General features: G+C 41.5%; 1 protein-coding gene across 7 annotated transcripts in view; it reads left to right on the forward strand.

The window, feature by feature from the left end:
* The window catches only part of elavl4 (ELAV like neuron-specific RNA binding protein 4), a gene marked incomplete at both ends in the record, with an annotated part of 69,027 nt that overhangs the window by 22,096 nt on the left and 26,655 nt on the right, over window positions 1-20,276 (forward strand). For 4 of the 7 annotated variants that reach the window (XM_083887950.1, XM_083887949.1, XM_083887951.1 and 1 more), the window contains 2 exons: window positions 5,641-5,727; window positions 9,725-9,971. In XM_083887950.1, coding sequence (XP_083744076.1) covers window positions 5,641-5,727; window positions 9,725-9,971 — 334 coding nt within the window. The remainder of the gene's footprint in view (window positions 1-5,640; window positions 5,728-9,724; window positions 9,972-20,276) is intronic. The other 3 variants (XM_083887953.1, XM_083887954.1, XM_083887955.1) reach the window with 1 other exon arrangement.

Genomic DNA, 20,276 nt, shown 5'->3' on the forward strand with positions numbered 1-20,276 from the left:
GAATTTGGTCATATCTGACATGTGGTGATATATGACATATGATACCTGCAGGTGGCTGAGTTGAGTGAATCTGTGCTTTACATACATACACTGGTGTATTGCTCAAGACAGAGAGAGGCCATCCTCGCAGAGATGGCCGGCTGCCTGCACAGGTGCATGGCTGCATTCACCTGCCAGCTACTTGTGGAGGTGGCGTCCTCACTCACGACACATGGTGCTGAGTCAGATGGATCAGCTCGCCTGTTTTCCTTACCTTACTGTCTGTTTCTACATCATCCCATCCAGCTAAAAGCTACTTCAGCATGGAAATGAGTACTGCACGGGAGCATAAGCTATTCCCCTGCAATGCAATTATAAATAGTGCTGTTTTTTTGGCATCACAATGCTTTAGATGCTCTCGCATGGACTTGTATTTATTTATTCAGAGAACAGAGAGTAAATGTAACCAGGTTAGAACTTAGCATTGTTGTGGCAACCGCATTTAAGTTATAAAAAAGAAGAATTGAATGGCAGGTGTGATGGAAGCTTTTCTTACTATCTCTCCTCCTTTACTCTAATTCTCAATTTTCCTTTGTGCTCACAAACCACAGAAATATGGTTAATACATCCCAAATAGGCCCTACAGATTATTGTGATATCATCTCAGCTGAAACTTTTAACCACATTGATGACATTTAATTAAGGACGGGATCCCATGTCGGGGATTAGACAGTGATTTGGCCTCTTTTAATCCACCATAATGCCCAAGAGCCTCAACAATGTTCACTCCTTTACATCACACCCAGGGACAGGCAGACACACATTGATGCACAGCAACATCTTTCTGATTTGACTGAGCTGGAAGCAGACATGCTGGCTGCAGCTGCGAGAGCGGGAACAAAGGCTGGCAAGCTGTTGGTGGGGATTTTATTTGGTTCAATGGAGCACTGCAGTTTGAATGTTGTGGCCACGTTGATTTGCAGCTCAGGCCGTGATAGAAAAATAGGGGTCATGGGCATCAAGTGAGGGACTGCTCCTGGCACAGTATTGAAACCGCGGGGAACTTTGATGAGGACCTGAGAGGCCAGGCCAGGCCAGGGCTGGGGCTGAGGGACGGGCTGACCGGCAAGGCCAGGCCTTCAGTTCCAAGGCCCAGTCCCAGTGTTGTAGGCTTCATCCAAATAGCTCGGCAGGTGTCCAGCTGATCTCACACCCCCACAAGGGAGGAACTGCAGAGCATCAGTCACCGGAGCTGCACAAATTGAAGTGTCATCTCCAGAGTCAAGATGCTCACAAATTTTCTGCATGCGTTGGTGCAGAGTTGGGATACAGCCAGTGGACAAATGGCTCCTGTTCCGCCTACAGTTTGGCTGAGCAAAGGAGAGGCGCAAAGTGTGTGTGTCGGTGTGTGTGTGTGTGTGTGTGTGTGTGTGTGAGAGAGAGAGAAAATATGGTGATATGTGTGTGGCACTGCAGGTCTGCAGAAAGACGGTATAAAGTTTTAGAGTAAATAACAACAAAGAAGCACATTTGAATACAGTAGAGTACGCCACATTGCATCAGCTAACATTTAAATGCAAAATACCTAGAAAAGTGTATAATACGTCAGATAAAATTATAGGTTGTATCCCGTCATCTCCTGAACTCTGACCTTTCACAAGTGTACGCCGATTACCCAAGGGCTGAGAGGATGCGCAGGGGAGAGCTGTATCAATTTCACTGACGAATGAAACATCACAAAAGGGAAAACGGGCGGGGGGGGGGGGGGTCAAGCCAAAGTTAAATGAAAAATTGCTTACATACACAGTCTGGAACATTTATTATTCCGAGTCACACAGAAAGAAAAGAGGTGGAGGAGGATAGAAGAAGAAAGGAATCCATTTAGTAAAGTAGATGCAGATCGATGAGACTGGAGGCAGGCAGGCCAGAGTGCAATGGTTGAGGGGTGTGTGTATGCGTGTGTGTGTGTGTGTGTGTGTGTGTGTGTGTGTGTGTGTGTGTGTGTGTGTGTGTGTGTGTGTGTACGCGTTTGCGTGCATGAGGCGTCCCAGATTACTTTCCATGATTGATCCGGCTCAGCATCCGTCTGACCTGCAGGACGTTTTTGCAAGAGCTCGGAGGACGCTGGTGGAGGTGGAGAGACGGCAAGAGACAGGTGGCCAGGAATAAAGAGAGAGAGAGAGAGAGAGGGGGGAGAGAGAAAAATAAAAAATCAATAGCTCAGAGAGCTTTACTGGAAACTTGAACCGGCCAAGAGACTGAGATAGTAAAGTCATATTAACCTCTTTGTGTTTCAGTCAGTTTGATAGAAACTCTAATTTTTGGAGTTTTTTGGGGGGAGAGGGAGTGAGTGTTTCTGTGAGTTTCATAGCTGCTTTGTGGCAACAATAATTCCAGTGTCAGTTTGGATGGAGCATAAAAAAATATTACAATAAATAATTAAAGGTGCATTATGGAATAAATCTAAAGCAACTGGCCATGAAATCCTCCTAATATGTCACAGAGACTCAGGAATAATGTTCATATAACAAACTGAACTCACCAACAACAACAGTACAGCCAAAATATTTGCATTAAAAAAAGGCTGCAAATCATGTTTATGTTTTGAAATCATATTTTGGCATGTGGCGCCAATCATTGCAGTCAGTAGAGTCTCAGCTGCCGAGCAACCACGGGTTGCCAGTTAGGTCAGAAAATGAAACCTAAAAGACCTCTGTATTTTGAATTTGAATGTAGTAACCGTTTTTGGCCACATTCTTACATATGGTACCTTTAAGTATTGATTGTTGCTCCTAAAAGTTAAGGAATCCAGCTATTTGTTGTTTTAAACGTATTCATGCGCAGAAAATGTTTATCTTTCAATAGTTCCACTATGTATAAATACAGCATCTTGTCAATATGTTAAACTTTTTACCATACTTAATATTTTTTAATTTTAATATAACGTTTTCTTAAAAATAAATATTGCTATTGAAGATTCCCTTGCTCTACGTTTGTATGAATCCATTTATTTGATTTAACATCTCTGTTGTTTGTTTTTTCAAATTTGAACGACTAATATTATACAAATATAAATGTGTCAGGAAATCTAAAATATCTGCAGCCAGAGGGTGAGACATTTTTTTGCTGCCAGGCGATGTGGCTATCAGTGGAGAGCTCCTGCAGCAGACCGTCTACTCCGCAGTCTCCATCTATCCTGGACAAGTCAGGATAAATTGATTGTCTAAGCTCTGTAGAGAGAATAGGGGAGAGAAGAGAAGAAGCCTGCACCAGGACAGCAGTATAAAGTGGTGGTTTTATGGTGTAAAAGCAGTGGAGGAGTGAGGAAGGTGAAAAGGACAGGAAAGGAAGAAAAAAAAATAAACCTCAAATTGACAATTGACCATATATGTGACATACAGGGCTGCGAGGAGAGAGCGATGAACTGTGTGCACACTATGGAAGAACGCGTCGTAAAATGAAATCACATACAATAATTCTATAAGAAATCTGTCTGTGCCTTTGGTATTTTCCGACTGTTAGAGAGAGGAAAACAAACACACACTCCCCTTCCTTGCTGTAGGCTGTTAAGGCTCATCCTATTCGACTGCAGCACCCAGGCACTACTGGCCAGTTGCCCAAGGAGACAGGAAGCACTTTTGTGGCATCAAATATTAATGGCTTTATAGAGTGTATTGATTATATAATAAGTTTTCCCAGCATCTGAGCACCAACTGAAATGTATTCCCTGAATAATTGAAACTGTATCCATGAGAGCTTTTTTTTTTTTTTTTTCATCTCAGTGGTTAGTGAATGTAATTGCATTGCACTCTTATTCCAGTGTTATTTGAGATTTTATCAGAAGATGCATGTGTGTGTGTGTTCATGTGATAAACACGAGGACAGAAAGGATATGAAGGAAGATGAAATTATATGTGTGTGTGAGTGAGAAAGAGAGAAACTGTTTTAACAAATGGTTGAGCACTAAATATTGAGCACCGAGGAGTTTTTTAAAATGGGATGCAGCGACTTACATGTGCTTCAAAGAAACGCAATAGTCCTTTTGCCCACATTATGCTCCCTTGCACTATATACATTAGCTGTTGAAATTTGTTGAAATGGAAACTCATATACATCCGCTTGCTGCTTCGTACGTTCATATCACCACATTTGAACACCACATGTAAAACAATGGCCTTTTCAGAATCGGTGAAAAATGCTTTTGATGTTTCACCTCTGCCTAACGTTTGCTTTTTTCAGGGAAGCTTGCCATCTTAAAATTAAAATTGTGGTGACTGTGATTTGATTGACAATATAGTTTCATTTTCAGTGTAATATTGATTGTGTAAAAGACAAATCTATAGGATTTAAGTTGCAATGAATACATCTACATCATGGCAGACTCGACTGCAATACAAAATACAACCGCTCTTATGTTTCCGGTGATGGTAAATGAATTAAACCACACACTGGAACTTTAATCGGGTATATTCTAATGCAAGATTGAGAAAAGATAACTTTAAGATACTGCTTGAATTATTTCCAACATGTTTATCATTTTAATTTGCACAAAACATAGAACAAATTGCAATTTTGATTTAAAAACAACTAATTGTTCAGCCCTACACCTCACTCACTTTCACAATGTTTGTATGTACTGTAGTAGAATGTGAATGTGATATTGAATATTGTATATTTTTACACACCGACTAAAACAAAGGTGGCTCTTATTATTTTATTTTTTTCTGTGTGGTCATTTGGAAAATATTCACCAATACTTCTGTGCAAGAACACACAAAATCCTTTGTCCTCCAAATCCTTTTCCCCCTGACCTCACTGCTCCGCCTCATCTTCCTTTCCCCCCCTTCCTTTAATGCTGAGAGTTCACTCTCATTTAGCCCTCCATTATGCAGTCCTGTCTAAGTTTACAAGGCACATTGACAACAGAACGTGTACAGAAATCCCCCCCCCCCACCTCTGTCTCTCTCTTACTTTGAAGTATTGAAAGTGTCTTCCCCATTACTCAGCCCTTGCCTTTTCTTCCTCCTCCCATCTGATCCCTCACTCCTGCTCCTCATCTCTCTGAAGGAGTAAATGAAGGCAGAGGTCATCCCTCTTCTCTTCCCCCTCTCCTGCTAAATTGGCTGCTTGTAGCATCCGTGGATAGCTGCAGGCATTTAAGCCCCCTGCTCTGGAGAGCTAGTGAACAGACTTCCTGCTCATTTGTGGCATTTCTGTCTCTTCAACCACAGGCTTGTTTACAAGGGGAAACCCTCATTACTCTGCCAAGGTCATTGCAGTCACCACACCAATCTGCTGCCTTCAACACACACACACACACTTTTTTATTCAGTTCAAAGTGAAGGTAGTCAGGTGTTAAAACAGGCTGCAATAATAGCCATTTCAAAAGAAAATATGAGCCACATTTTAAACCACACAATTTCATCTTTTTTATTCTTCACAATTTTCAAAACACACACACACACACACACACAAATCCACTTGTTTTTGTTTTTAGTTTGCTTTGTGGGATAACTTCAAAGGTGCTCATGTGTTTTCCTATAGTGAGTTACCATTTCCCTTCATTCCCCCAATTCCCTCTACAACCTTAACCTTGCAAAGTGAGTGTATGATGTTGACGATGGGATGTACGTCCCTCCCTCCCTGTGCTCTGCTCCACAGGGGTCGACAGAGACACAGTGGCGTCAGGCAGAGCTCCCACAGCTCCAGGGCTGGGCAGAGAAGGGATTGCTGACACAGCCAAAGATGGTAAGGAGACTGCTGCTGTCAAATGGATGGCCCTGCCATTTTACACACCCATGAAGTGATAAGATCTGATATTGCAATGTGTTTACATACATGAGAGGAGGTGGTGGTGGTGGTGATGCTGCTGACTGAGACAGTAGGAACTGGAGCAGGGATTTGTGAATGAGATAGACAGACAAAGAGCAGGAGGAAGGACTGGGGTTTAAAGTGTTCTGTATATGTTTGAGAATCGAGAATGTTGCACTTTTATGTCTAGTATTTTCTAAATCCATATATGCTATATAACTCAAATCAGTCATTTAAACATGCTTAGCTCTAGCTGTGTGCATTTGTAATGGATCCTCAGCTTCACTCCTTGCAGACTTCACTCAGGTTGCTCACTGCTTCTAACTGCTCTTTGTCTCACACACGTGCCGCGGTCGCCGTTGCAAATAGCTTCCATTCTAATCAATGAGGTCATATAGCCTATCACAACTTCACATCAACATTACGTCGTGACCGGTGCTACCAGGTCAACAGTCAATCAATCAGAGCGTCTCAGAGAGTCATAATGTACGACGAGAGACTGATTGTTGAAGTGGAGAAACATATAGTAATTTATGACACCAGATCAACAGTTCTTGCACGTCGGAGAATGAAAGAAGCTGTGTTGTCGTTTCCTTTATACACACAGTCCATCGCGGGATCTCGCGAACTCGGGTCCGTTCGAGATTATGGTGTGATTTTCCGTGAATACCACTGGCTCCCAAGGCACCATGCCGCTGCTGTTACACGCCCAGTGGGGATTGATGCTGGGCAGAGGACGAAGAAAAAACCGCGCCGCTGACGTGCTGCGGCGGTAACGCGCCCAGTAAAAATCCGTCTTTATAGTGATCGGTTCCTCCCATGCACTGTAGCTTCCACATTGTTTGAATTTAGCCGAACCAATTCAGCATCACATGCCAGTGTTTTTAGATGCAGTAAGAAGGACGGCTAAAAATATAGATTATTGCTTAAGTTATTTGGAGGAGCACTGGAAAAAAAGCACTTGTTTCGTATGCTCACCATCTCTCAGAATCTCTGCCAAAACTGACATTGTACTGTAATTGCATTGAATTTCTTGAACTTTCCCCTTTAGACTATCAGGTTTAAGGTTTCTTTGCAGGGTAGGCAGTTGTTGCTAATGCTGGATAAGCACTAAACTTTCCACTGCAGGGACCTGTCTGCAGAGCTGTTGTTGGAGCCCAGACAAGATGCACAAGTTTTAGATCTCTCTCTCTCTCTTTCTCTCAGATCAGTGTAATTACATAATGCTAAAAGGTTATTATGGAATTATTGATCAATTGCACCCACAGCAAAAAAAAACAAATAAAAAAGGAATCCTGGCTATTGAACCTAATACAATTACCTCTGGGTATATAACAGCTTGAAACAGAAATTCATGCTCTCTCAGATTTATGTGATAACAATTGGTTTCTGTCTACTCATATTATTGAGAGGAAAAGGGCCAGTGTTAGCTCTTTGTCCTAATCACAGTAATATAAGAATAAAGAGAGCCTGAGAAGCCTGTGCGTTGTACCCAGTCAGCAGGGCATGCAATAAGTCCACACTGCTGGGCTCCACAGTGGCAGAGCAGGGACAGCTAGAGTGTTCACAACTAACATGAAGTGGACTGCTGAGCCACACAAGTGCTGGTGGGCAGGGACAAGGAGAGGAATATAATTGGCCACTGGGACTCCGCAGGTCCCTGTTAATTAGAAGCAGCCATTTTGGTATGAAAACTCCTCAGAAACATCCCATGGAGTTGAAAGACTCACTGACAGAATGGAGCCTAGCAGGGAATGTAAACAGATTTAATAAGGCCTCTTTCCAATCATTTCGGTTGTGGGTACATACCAGTTTCTCCTTCCACGACACTCACTCTTTCTCTCTCTCTTTGCCCCTCTGTCTTTCACAGTTTGTCTCTGTATCTCTGCTGTGGTAGAGTGGCGAGTGATTAGGAAAAGATATCGTCAAAAGAAAAAATTTGCATGCGGCTCTCATTTTGAAAACTTTTACACCGTTTGCTGCTGTGGGTTTGGCCCATTGTTTTGAGAGAGGGAGACAGAGAGAGAATATGCTCTTCCATTCCATACATCCAACACCGTGTGTTTATGCTGCATCATAAATATCATGGAGATAGTTTCTGTAATGTTAAAGTTCAAGAAAATAGGGAGAAGCTGAAGGAAAATAACCCTCATATTGATTTACATAATTGGTGGAGGAGTATGTTGTAAATTACAATGTTTTGTTTTTTTAAACTACTTTTGGACAAACTGGGAGATTTTGAGATATATTATTAGACCGCAGGTCCATTCTTTTGATAATCCAGAAATAGAGTGAAGTATGACTCGTGCCATTTTCTCCTTTTGCTAAAACCAGCACTGCTTCCAAGTGCAGCCTGTCTGCGTGTACTTTGGAAGAGTTATAAATAGATCCAGAGCTGAATGGTTGAGCAGGGGAAAGGGAGGGAGCGGAGTGATGACTTTAAAAAAAAAAAAAAAATGATAAGGATGAAAGAAACTTTGCATCTTAAATTGGATTTCAGCAAGTTAGGTCATTACAGTTGAGCAACATCACTGGCAGAGTTTAAATGGGCAGGGACGTAGATGTTTTGTAGTTCATCAGCAATTTCGGAAGAAACATAAATGGTACCAACAACAACAATATATAGATATTAGACAGGGATCATGCGATGTAATATCAGTAAAAGGTGAAACTACAGTTATTAAAAGGATAAATTGATAAATTGAATAATCCATCAGCAGCCACTTTATGGTCCTCTGCTTGGCCAAGCATCAGAATAGAATGATACGGTCTATGCTTTTAGAACATCACCGCCATCTTCTTTCTTCTTTATTTTGTCTTAATGCCATTCAGTCCTTTGTTTTATTCTTGACTTCTTTTACCATCGTCTCCCCTCACACACAAAAGCCATTAATTTGATTTGAAAAAAAAATGGTTATGGAGACGTATGACTAATTTCACTTCACTAGTTCCTTTTGTCGGAGAAACATGTTCGCTCTGAATAAGCGTTTGTTTTAAATAAGTATCAAAGTGCTGTGCTAGAGAAGCAAAGTGCAACCCATGTCTTTCAGCCTCCTGAATTTTGACTCTCACTCCTTCTCACCTTCTCCTTGCTGTTTTCTCACACTTGCACCAAAGCTCACAGTTCTTTCGTGAACACTTTGATCCTGAGATGCTCTGTAGAGAAAGATATGAAAAACACAAACTTCTGTCTGTCATAGCAGCATCAGCAGCAGCATCAGCACTGAACAGCTCCCCCCGACGCTGTCCCCTCCCACAAACCTCGGCACCCGTCACAGAGCAATGCACTGAGTGTTCTCATGAATATTTTGTCATTTTATCTTCCGTGTATCGTATTAGTCGTGTTTATTTCTGTATTTAGAGATTTGTCACGAGTTTACAGTTTCATCCATGTTATGTTTTGTCTCTTGTGCCACGTTGTGTTGAGCACTGTTTTAATGTTAAGATTAAAGGCTGATAATACGTGACATTGACACACTGACACAAAACCCTATAAATATATTGCAATAACACACCTTTCCTGATCTGAAAGGACTTTATACGATGACAATCTGGAAAAGACTGAGAGCTGATAAATTTCACCTCAATAATTCTTCACATTACCTTCTCTGCTGCTATAACCTTTGAATCCCTCCATCTATTAATGGCAACAATGTTTTATACAGTAATACCAAAACATGTACTACATCTGTATGAGCAAATCTTATTTATCTGCAATATCTGGATAAAATGCTTTTAAAAGTCCTTTTCATTCATATCTGCCTTAATGTCACAAAAGTCATGCTTCTGTAAAAGTAATTTTGGAAAAGTCTTGTAATTCATTGTTCTAAATGAATTGCTAAATTCAGACCAAAAGCCTTTACTAATAAATGCCTTCTCCTTTTCCTTTATTTTCTTCCCTCTCCTACTCCTCCTCCTCTTCGCCCTGCTCCAGATCATCAGTAACATGGAGGCTCCGGTGACAAATGGCCCCAGTGGAGGCGGCACCACGGCCAATGGACCGACCACCAACAGCCGCGGCTGCCCCTCGCCCATGCAGACTGGCCCCACAAACGACGACAGCAAGACCAACCTCATTGTCAACTACCTGCCCCAAAACATGACCCAGGAGGAGTTCCGCAGCCTGTTCGGTAGCATTGGGGAGATCGAGTCCTGCAAGCTGGTTCGTGACAAAATCACAGGTGAACAATGGAAACTCTTTATATGTTTAAAGGTGCATTATGTAATAAATCTAAAGCAACTGGCCATAAATAACATATCCTCCTAATATGTCACAGAGACTCAGGAATAATGTTCATATAACAAACTGAACTCACCAACAACAACAGTACAGCCAAAACATTCGCATTAAAAAATTATGTTTTGAAATCATGTTTAGGCATGTGGCGCCACTTACCGCCGTCTACCAATCATTGCAGTCAGTAGAGTCTCAGCTGCCGAGCAACCACGGGTTGCCAGTTATGTCTGAGCTACAGTGGCGGAGAAAACGAAACCTAAAAGCCCTCGGTATTTTGAATTTGAGTGTAGCAACCGTTTTTGGCCACATTCTTACATATGGCACCTTTAAGTTAAGTGTTGTGGTTCCCAAGATTCTCAACTTTTCATGAACTGGAATTATGGTCTGCTCAGCCACCGTATAATTGAAGGTGCATTCAGTAAGTCTGAATAAGTATAGTATGATATAGAATTCTGGCAATTCCAAAGATAATTCCTCCAATACGTCCTCCGATACTTATTATACGTATTTAGTTGTTTGATCCATAAACTTGTGCCTGTTCATAGATGTTAGCACTCTGCATGTACTTGAAAATTAAAGATCCTTTAATATTTCTTGAAAAATTCCTGAAAATGGCCCCCACTGAGTTCCTAGATCAGATCTGGCTCGACAGATAGACTGACAACTTTATCCAAGTGACAGTGTAGATACAACGTAAACTTTGCGCTAAATCTAGTCAAACACGTAAAGAATTGAAAATGAACCATTCACCCGTATACCCATGGTGTTACATCCCTCCAAATAAACCGAACATTTTCAAATGACATTCTTCATCTTCTGCCCTTGGTGTGCGTTAAAGAGCTGCAACACAGCAACGCAGCAAAGTGCCACATGTTCTCCAGAGGTGTTTAAATTAAGCAGCACTTCGCGTTGCTAATCGTGGCTATAATCTGGGCATAGTGTCTGCGTGGGTGGCCATACAGCAGATGGATTGCGGTGAGGGAGGGAGGGGGGATGCAGCTCTGTGATAATGCTCCATAATGGCTTTCATTTTAGATCCTACTTACTGACACTCTTCTCCTGATAATCTCATTAAAGAGCACCAGCCAGTCGAGATCACCAAGCCATTCTTGGATCGCAGGCAAACAAGCAACGCAAAGAGTAAACATTCACATGCAGAGTTATAAAATCATAGAGTTCCGATTTCCTGTAACAGATTAAGTTAAAGTAAAGGCCCTGTAGTGGTGACTGTACAGCAGAGATGACCACTGGCGCAGCTGCTCCTGTCGTCTCGTGTTGTTTTAAGCACATTTCTGCAGCTCTGTGATTCCACTTCAGAACCATCTTCCTCTTCCTTCATAATGAGCCACAAAATGGAGCCTGAGAGTCTGATACACCAGGATAATGGAGCAGAGTGTGTACAAAAATAACACTCTGATACCAACTGCTATCATCATCTCCATCACCGTGCTCCCTCACCACCCGATTTTCCCCTTAAGTGTGATTTGCCACGCAGCAGTAGTGAGGTACCGAGCTAACAGCAGGTATTTGGAGAGACTTTAAAAACAAACAGAATTGGTGTAAACTTGCTCAAGCCCTTAATGGGGACTCTTAGTCCGCTCACTTCTGAACCATTTAGGGAAGTTCTCTGCATTGAACAAGGTCTCTCTAAGGACTTAGCATCAGCACAAAAAACTTCTAAATACATCCTGCACTCCCTCCATCTCCTCTATACCTGTGCTGTTTACCTGTTTCGCTGTCCCATGGGCGCAGTTTCCATGTGCAGACTTTTAAGGAAACAAAGTACCCCCATATCCATTAAGAGGCGTCACACTGTCTAAAAGGCATTCATATCATTAACAACTGGTTTGTGAGCACTGCAGAGAGAAGGATTGCGGGAAGAGTAAAGAGAGAGCACCATTTATTTTGAGTCTGATACACACACCTGTGCCTTTTCTTCTTTCTGTATTTGCACACTGGCAAGAACAGCCAATTTCTGCCAGTTTTTATCACAACATCTGAGTAAGTAAAGTTTGAGAGAGGAGAGATATTTTTTCTACAGCGCCGACATTTCAGAACAAAACCTTTGAATGTGTCTGTTGGATAGTTAGAGTTCTGTAGCTACATATTATTCATTTTGATAGGAATAATAAGGCCCCGCTGCCTTTATGCCTTCATATTCTATTATGCCGTGTGAATAGCACACAAAGAGTGTTGAACAAGTTTGAGAATATGAATAAATTCACTGAATTTTACCACAGATGTACTTGGAAAATAGTCAGTATTTTATCATGACAAAAGTGAAGTATATGCCAGTCGTTATTCAAGCCTCTTTTTAATGCATATACCACAAATAAGAGTGGTTACATTGTTTGTTGTAGTTGCAGTGCATCCACTGTTCCAGAGGGGGGAGCCGCACTTCTGAGAGCTGGTGTGCTAATTATGTCACTTCCAGGTATTGGCCAATCACAAGACAGTTGGGAAGGCTCTACGCTGGCTGGCCAATCACAACACAGTCTGTCTTCTGGGTGTGAGATTTCAGTCCGAAACACCGCGGCTGAGGAGAGCGTCAGTAAGGAGAGATTTCTATTGGCTCATTTACAGCAACTAGGAGGTTTTTGACCATAAAAACAAGTTAATGTTTGTAAGTAGACCTCCATAACTAACATATGTGCAACATGACCACTCTATGTGAGCTTTAAGATCAAAGAGCATCTTCCTCAAAAATTATTAAGATCAAATGTATGATAAATTAGCTTTATGATGAAATTCTGCAGCGGGGCAGAATTGCGCTGGCCCAAAAATGTTTCTCTTCACATTAGTCAACAGAATTTTCCGTTCCAAATTTGAATCATATCCTAAATGCAGTTTGTGTCAAAAATAATTACAATATTATTTTGTTTTCCTGATTATTTAAAATCCACCTATTTAAGCAAACTCACACTCTCCCTATGACTGTACCTCCCGCAGTGTGTTTCCCATCAGTATTGATGGAGCTGTGTTTACTGACAAGGTGTGAGCATGTCAGCCTTTCAGAGGCAGCACAGACAGACAGGTCTTCAGCGTCTTCTCCGCTTCCTGTGTACTTACTCCTGTCAGCTCCAGGGACAGCAGCATGGCATGACGCACGAGAGGGTATGGGCAGACTTCCACACTCTGGCTTCGTCTGTCACCCTTGCTGACTTCAGCTGGTACTAAAACTACCTCTGGGTGTCTTCCTTGCTCCCCACTTGTCTGCCTGTTTGCCTACCTTTCCGTCTGCCTGGCTTTGCACAACTGCCTCTGCCTGGTGCTCTCATAACACGCCAGGGACATGCAGGTTAATCTTTTATTTAAGGCGAGCTAACACGCATCTAGCTGCAGCCCACACTCACACTTGCACCGAAGCCCCAGGCCTTCACCTGCAAATTTTCTCTCTCTTAAAGAAAATATATATTTTAAGCAGCTCTTTCAATTAAGTGCCTATAATGTAGCCGCCTTTATGTTTGTCCTCCAGGCAGAGAGAACACAACATACACAAATGCTTACATCATGACGGCTTTAAAACATTGTGCGCGACAGCACCAGTGCTTTATGTTCATGTTTTTCTTTCTTTTAAAGGAAGCATATGTCTGTTTATGCTGAAAATTACCAGTCTGAAAGCCCTCAAACTGAGCTGCAGTGAAAGCAGCTAGCTCTTTTTTACCGTGATGTAAAAGGAAACCACAGAATCAGCACTCACAGACATTTACACAAGCGCATATGCATGCACACACACACACACACAAATGGAATTGACTGATCCTTGTTAGTAAGTCATTTTTCAGAATCAGCTGTATTTTTGCTCAAGAAATGACTGTATTTATTTTCATAATGACATGGAGGAGAGGAAAATATTTTTTCATGCTGGAACACAAAGTGACTGCAGTGGAGAGGGAGGGGGTGGTTAGCATTAGTAGTTATAGCTATTATAGTTTAGAGAATATAATTAAAGGGCCACTTCACCCAAAGGATATACAGTTTTTGACTCATTTCCAGAGAAAAGTATGTTATGATTACATGTCTTAGTCTCACAATAACGGAGGGAAACAATTAATAAAATTGACAAAAAGTTGAAGTTAAAGTCACTTCCTTCAAAGAAAATAGAAGCCCTACACTGCTCTGTACTGGGTTTTTTTCTTTTATGTTTTATGAAAACAAGTTCTGGGGGAAAAAACAAACACAAAAAGTGGCCAAATTAAACAAACAGAGGATCATAATGATTTTAGGTTTATTCTTCATTTAACCAAGTCGTGAAAAAAATGGGTGAAACTGCCCTTTAATTATATGAGTGTGAATATATCACATACTTCTAATGTTCACTGATTAACTGTATTGAAAATGGGCAGATTATCAACACATAGATCACATTGTTTCACAAATAATGTATCTACTAATTATGATAGTTAACCATGACATGCTCATCACCATTTTTAATGACTTTAATGAATATATTATTATTATTATTGTAAAACGTATATAGGAGGTCTGGCTTCTTAACAATAAGTTTAAGGTTTTAAAAATAACCACATCACATCTGTTTATTGTTTATCCTCTGTGTTATATGTATAATATTTTCGTACAATTTTAATTACACCACAAAAAAAAACTAATGAGACTTAACACTCTTGCCTGACACAGACGTCAAATCACTCATTGTTATCATTTGTGTATTTTGAATTGAAAATTCCATGTAACACTATGGATCATGTTCCAATTCCAGTGAACCTCAGTTCTTTCTGTTCCGTCTGTCTTTCTTCATTTTCAGTTGAAGGTTTACCAACTGAACTTTTACCAAATTCGTATACAAGCATGAGCTTTAGCGCTAAACACCAAAAGCTTACCAGAAATCACTTGTGGCATAAAGATCACACATTAAAACTCTTTCTGAAGATAAAGTGAAAGACCTATGATCTATGATGTTTCCAGTTCACACAAACATAAAGTCAGCACTCTTAAGTTTAAAGACCTCTGATTTAATTCCTCAATTATTTATTTTTTTCAGGACATTAAACCAAATCTTTTTTTAAGTGAATTTTTGTTTGAGTGGATGAAATAATTCTGTCATTTATATCATAGCATGTGTTCAAAAACAAACAAAAAACTTCTCTAGTCGCCTTTCATGTGTTGGTTTTATACATGGAATCTGCGGAAGCTGATGCAATCCATAGTGACAATGTAGCAAGCCAAGCAGATGTTGGCCATGAAAAATAGATGGACTGTGATGTCAGCTGTGGAGCAGTTCAAGCTGGAGCACCTTTGACAGACAGCAGCTTCAGTGCTGTGTGAAATCCCTGCTATGGACCCATTTCTTACACCGGGACAGGTTTCCCGTCACTGACACATTCTTCAAGTGCAAAAACATCCCAGTGCTGCTGGATGCTGGCTCACTTCTGTGGTTTAGGCAACACGCTTCCATTAGTTTCATTGCCGTTCCATCTCTGTTACGGAACATCGAGTGCACCCACAAATATTTCAAACATAAAATATGCATTTAACCCTGATTTGCAAGGACAGACAAGTGCAGCCGAGCGCCGGCACAAAGTCTGTCACTTGAACGTGGAGCAGATCAAATATTCACGATGTAAACCTCAGTTTACTCGCATCTCTTTGTTGCTACAGAAAATGTACGTTGAGAAGATGCTCGGGACCAAAGCGGATTCTCTTTGAACTTCAGATTACAAGCTAAGCAGTTTTTCCACATCATTACTACAGCGATGGGAACAAAACTCTTCATAATTCCTCCGTTAGTCTTATGATGAGACTCATTTACATCCTAACCAACCTAAATATGATGTTATGCTTTGTGGTGACAGACCATCACACACTTTTTAAATGCTCACTGAAATCATGCTGAGGTGAGATCTGGTGGTGGTTTTAATACTCTATCTAAGCCTGGAACAGGCAGAAGGTTGCACATGGTGTAAACAAAGCTGACAGGGAGAGAGATGAAACAAGGATTTGACATCTCCAAAGCCAGGTATTAAGAGAGCTTCCAGACCCAGAAGTGCCGACACAAGCAGCCAGACGTCCATTAAAGTTTCAGAGTCCCAGGTCCCAAAAATGTACCGTCTCTATTCTTACACTTCTCCCTCCCCCCTTCAATCTCCTCCTCCTGCCTTTGCACAAGACTGGGAATTGGACATCCGGAGAACTTGTTGGACACACTGCGCCTCCCATGACCCTCACTTCAGACCACGTCTGTCCCCTCTCATTACACTCTCTGTGCCCTTTACAAGGCACACAGAGGTTATGAATGTCGCCTGTTTCAGCCTCAGATCAAGAGGCTGGATGGGCCCTCGGGGCTTGTTCTTTGCCCTTCGACCCTCCACTCTTGAGTGCACTGCAAATGCCCAGAAGAGAGCCCAGCAGTAGGACTGGGGGGGGGGGGGTGATCGTGGTCTTATTGGCCTGTTCACTCTCTGCTCTCAGAAGGAACCCAAGCAGGTGCAGCAATCCTAGTGTGACAGTCAAGTCTTCAAGGGGCTTCTCTGTCTGTCAGCTCGCCTTGTATTTCTCAGCTGCACAGCCAAGCAGCCCACACATGCAGGCTGCAGCCCACTGGCCCCAAGGCTCAGGGAGTCACCACAAAGGGGTGTGTGTGTGTGTGTGTGTGTGTGTGTGTGTGTGTGTGTGTGTGTGTGTGTGTGTGTGTGTGTGTGTGTGTGTGTGTGTGTGTGTGTGTGTGACTCTGAGTTTTTGTGTGTGTTGGAGGAAGCAGCCTTGGGAAATGAGAGTGGGAGCCTCCTCACTGCAACAGTGGCTGCTACCTTGGCAACCCAGGAGGGAAAGATGTGTTGAGTGAGTAGGAGAGGGATCTTTAGTAGATGCGAGTGTGCGGGGGACGAGGCTCTGTTTATGAATTTTGTTATTTAAACAGGTTCAATACATCCATTTCTTATGCTGTAATTTTACTGCAAGTGTTTTTTGTTTTTTTTACACCAACTGTAGTCATTTCTTCGTTTGGGTGTTTTGCCTTTTTGCAAACTCGCTCAAACTCCCCTCTCAGTTTAACCCTCTTTAGGATAAGAACTGTACTTTGACATGATGCTGGTGACAGGGGGATCTTATCGTATTATGTTCGGGAGCGCTTGCCCATCATATATATCAATACCCCGTGTTGCTCAAGCAGCAAGGGGCAAAACATCAGTGGATAAAATAGGAAGAAAGCAGTGAGTGTGACACATGTATTCTGACAAATTTCCTCTCCTCCTTGTCATAAGATGTTGCTAAATTTAAGTCTTGACTGAACAGATTAGCTGCTTCTATAGAGGAAGTTAGTCCTCTCAAGGTGTGTTAGCGTCAAGAATTCCGATGTTCCCTGAACACTGAAACTTCCCCCTTCCCCCCTTTTGATTCCTCTGTCCTCCCATGACTTCCAAATGACAGCCAGACTCCACTGCTGACAGGGTGTGGGATTGTGGGAACATGTTTCACAGATAGCATTTAAAGGTCCCTTACTCCTGTCACACAGATTTTTTCTTTTTATCAGATTTATCCTTTTTCTAAAAAGTAAAAACACTCCCATCCCAGGTTTGAACGGGTTTTTCACCAGTGGGAATGTGTTTAATCGGCGTTCAGTCCCTGGTCAAATGCCTCTGCATTGCACGCCTGTTTTGTCAGCTTTGGCTGCAAATAGCATCACTGAGAATGAAAGACCCAAGTGAGTACACTTGTTTCTTCTTCATCTTCTCGGTTTGTCATTGCTGCTGCTACACTACAACAAGCTTTTATCTTGCAGCTATAAGCATCGCCAAAAGCATCAATATTTGAAGCGACACAGCGCTCTCGATATATTTTATTTCATCAATTAGATCATCTGAACAATCGAGAGATACTGAAGAGTTGTTTTGTTTGTCGATACGTCCATGACGCCACAATTCACGTACCATAACACAGTAGTGAAGAAAAAAAGACATCACAGGGCGGACAGGATTAATAACCTTCGTTTAGCAGGTTCACCCAGTACACTCGCTAATTTTGGTGCGAAAGAGTCTTTTATTTTCATGGATTACACAGGAAAGAAATCATCTTTTTCATATAATGGATTTTGAACAAGTTGGCAGTCGTATCACCACAGCAGAATGCCTCTGCTCTGACTCCCAACAGTGTAATATCTGTTTTGACAACATAGTGTCAGCAGTTCAAATTAACTTTGACTAATAGCTACACACTTTCAGAGGATAGTGTTAAGAACAATAGACTGACTGCAGCACGGTCCACAGTAAAATACAAGGTTCTCTCAGCCATGCGTGTCATTTGGTCGCTATCAATTCAGATCAAAGAGCCTTCAGCCGACGTGATGATAGCAGGAGATGAGGACGCTTTCATGTCTGCAATGCAGCTCTTAGTCACATAATACAACAAAAAGGCACAGAATGAAGTCAGGCATTTGCATCTGGAGTTTCTTTCTATGCCGTACCTTATTCTTCTATACAAGAACTGCTGGACAATGTGAATTTCAATAAAGTATCCATCTATCTATTGTATGTTTCTAAATAGAAATATTTGATTATATGCCTGTATTTTTGCTTTTGTTTGCATCTTTTTTTGTGTAGCCATATGTAATTTGCACAGTAATTTGACAGTAATTCACTTTCATCCTTCCAGTGTGTGTGTGTCAAAGGGGAAGCAAAAGTCAAATTAACCTCTCAAAGTACTCTAATTTTCTAATTTCACACACTGAGCAACCTGCTGCTCATGCAGACACAAATAATGGCTTAGACGAAACACCTCACCCTACCAGTCACCAGAAATATCAGTGATTTTTTTTTGTTTGTTTGCGCTAAAGAACACAACCATCTACTTGCACAAATATTAGGTTGTGCAAAAATATCAGTTGAATGAGTATTAGTGGGTCTTAGATTAGCCCGTCATCCCCTCGTCCATACTGCATATGTGGCTAATCTATTATGTAGGTGGTAGGTTTCTAATCCTACACTTTATTTAATGATGTTAAATGAACAAGTGCATACACAAGCCATTCACGAACCCTTAGATTTATATACTAGGCATGAATCCATGTGGAGATACGTTTCATTTCAACATGATCTGCGATCATTAAATTTCGATTTTTCATCGTTGCCGAACAATTTCTTGAGTCGTTTCAAATGTTACTGAGTTTATAGGACTGACACTGGGCTGAAAGTGGCTGACGAATCAAAGGCATAGGAATTTCCAACCTCATTAAAAGGCCATTATGGAGAGCAATGCATCATTTGAGTTCTTGGTTTTTAATTGACAATTAAAACATATAAGTTAATGTATCCATTAAAATAATTGATCAGCACAAAGCTGTTTTTTCTGTTAGCTGCAACCCCATTAGAGGCTATTTATCAAGCATTTTTAATGGCCTCTCTATATGCAGTGCTCTCACAAGTTATTTTACTGTCATTATAAAGTATCAGCAGGCAGTCTCTGTTGATAAGACCCTCTCAGGCAAACTGTCGTTTTAAGGGATCACTTCCTCAGACAAAGTTTTTAAGGATACTGCCATAGTTAAATCCTAGTCTGTATCTTTGCGTCTATATTATTGACCGCTGGCGAAGCCATTTTATTATGGCTGTGAAAATAATAGATTTCCAGCTACGTAATCTCCAAGTACACGCGATAGAATGCAAAAATATCCTTTTTCTTCGATGTGTGATTAGAATTTTTGTCCGGCATTTTAAATCAAACAAAGCTGCCCGCGCTGGTGTCGTCCTTGAATTTCAGTAAGACCACGGCAGGTTAAATAACGCTGAGGCATTTTAAGCTGCGTCTGAACTGTGCTTAACCACTGAGGCGGAACAGAAAAGGCCTCTGTGATCCAAACCAAAACTCTATGCAGGGCTGATCCTGCGAGGGAGTGTTGAGGCGGACAGGCCAGGTGTTGTGACAGTCTTAACGCCTGCTGTCTCTGCATTCATACTGAACGTTGCAGATGCAGAAGTGCTTACAGTAGAAACGCTGCCCATATGAATGCGCATGCATGCATATGATAGTGTTGACATTCATTAAATGGTTGAGGACTCACAACTCCCCCCACCCTGAAACAGTCAGTATATTCTCATGCACAACAAAGTCAAGCTATAGCGCAAGGATGCTATTTAACTGGACTACTGTCCTTGTCTTAGAAAAACGGGGAATCGATTTAATTGAAGTGTGTCTGCCTCCGCTACTGTAGGTGGAAATCTTCCCCTTTAAGCTTTTTAGTGTTTCAAATGTTGAGCACCATTGTGCGTCTTCGTACCATCCATGAACTTTAAAATAT

Source organism: Microchirus variegatus (assembly GCF_963457635.1).
Source record: "Microchirus variegatus genome assembly, chromosome: 4".
Classification (NCBI taxonomy): Eukaryota; Metazoa; Chordata; class Actinopteri; order Pleuronectiformes; family Soleidae; genus Microchirus; species Microchirus variegatus.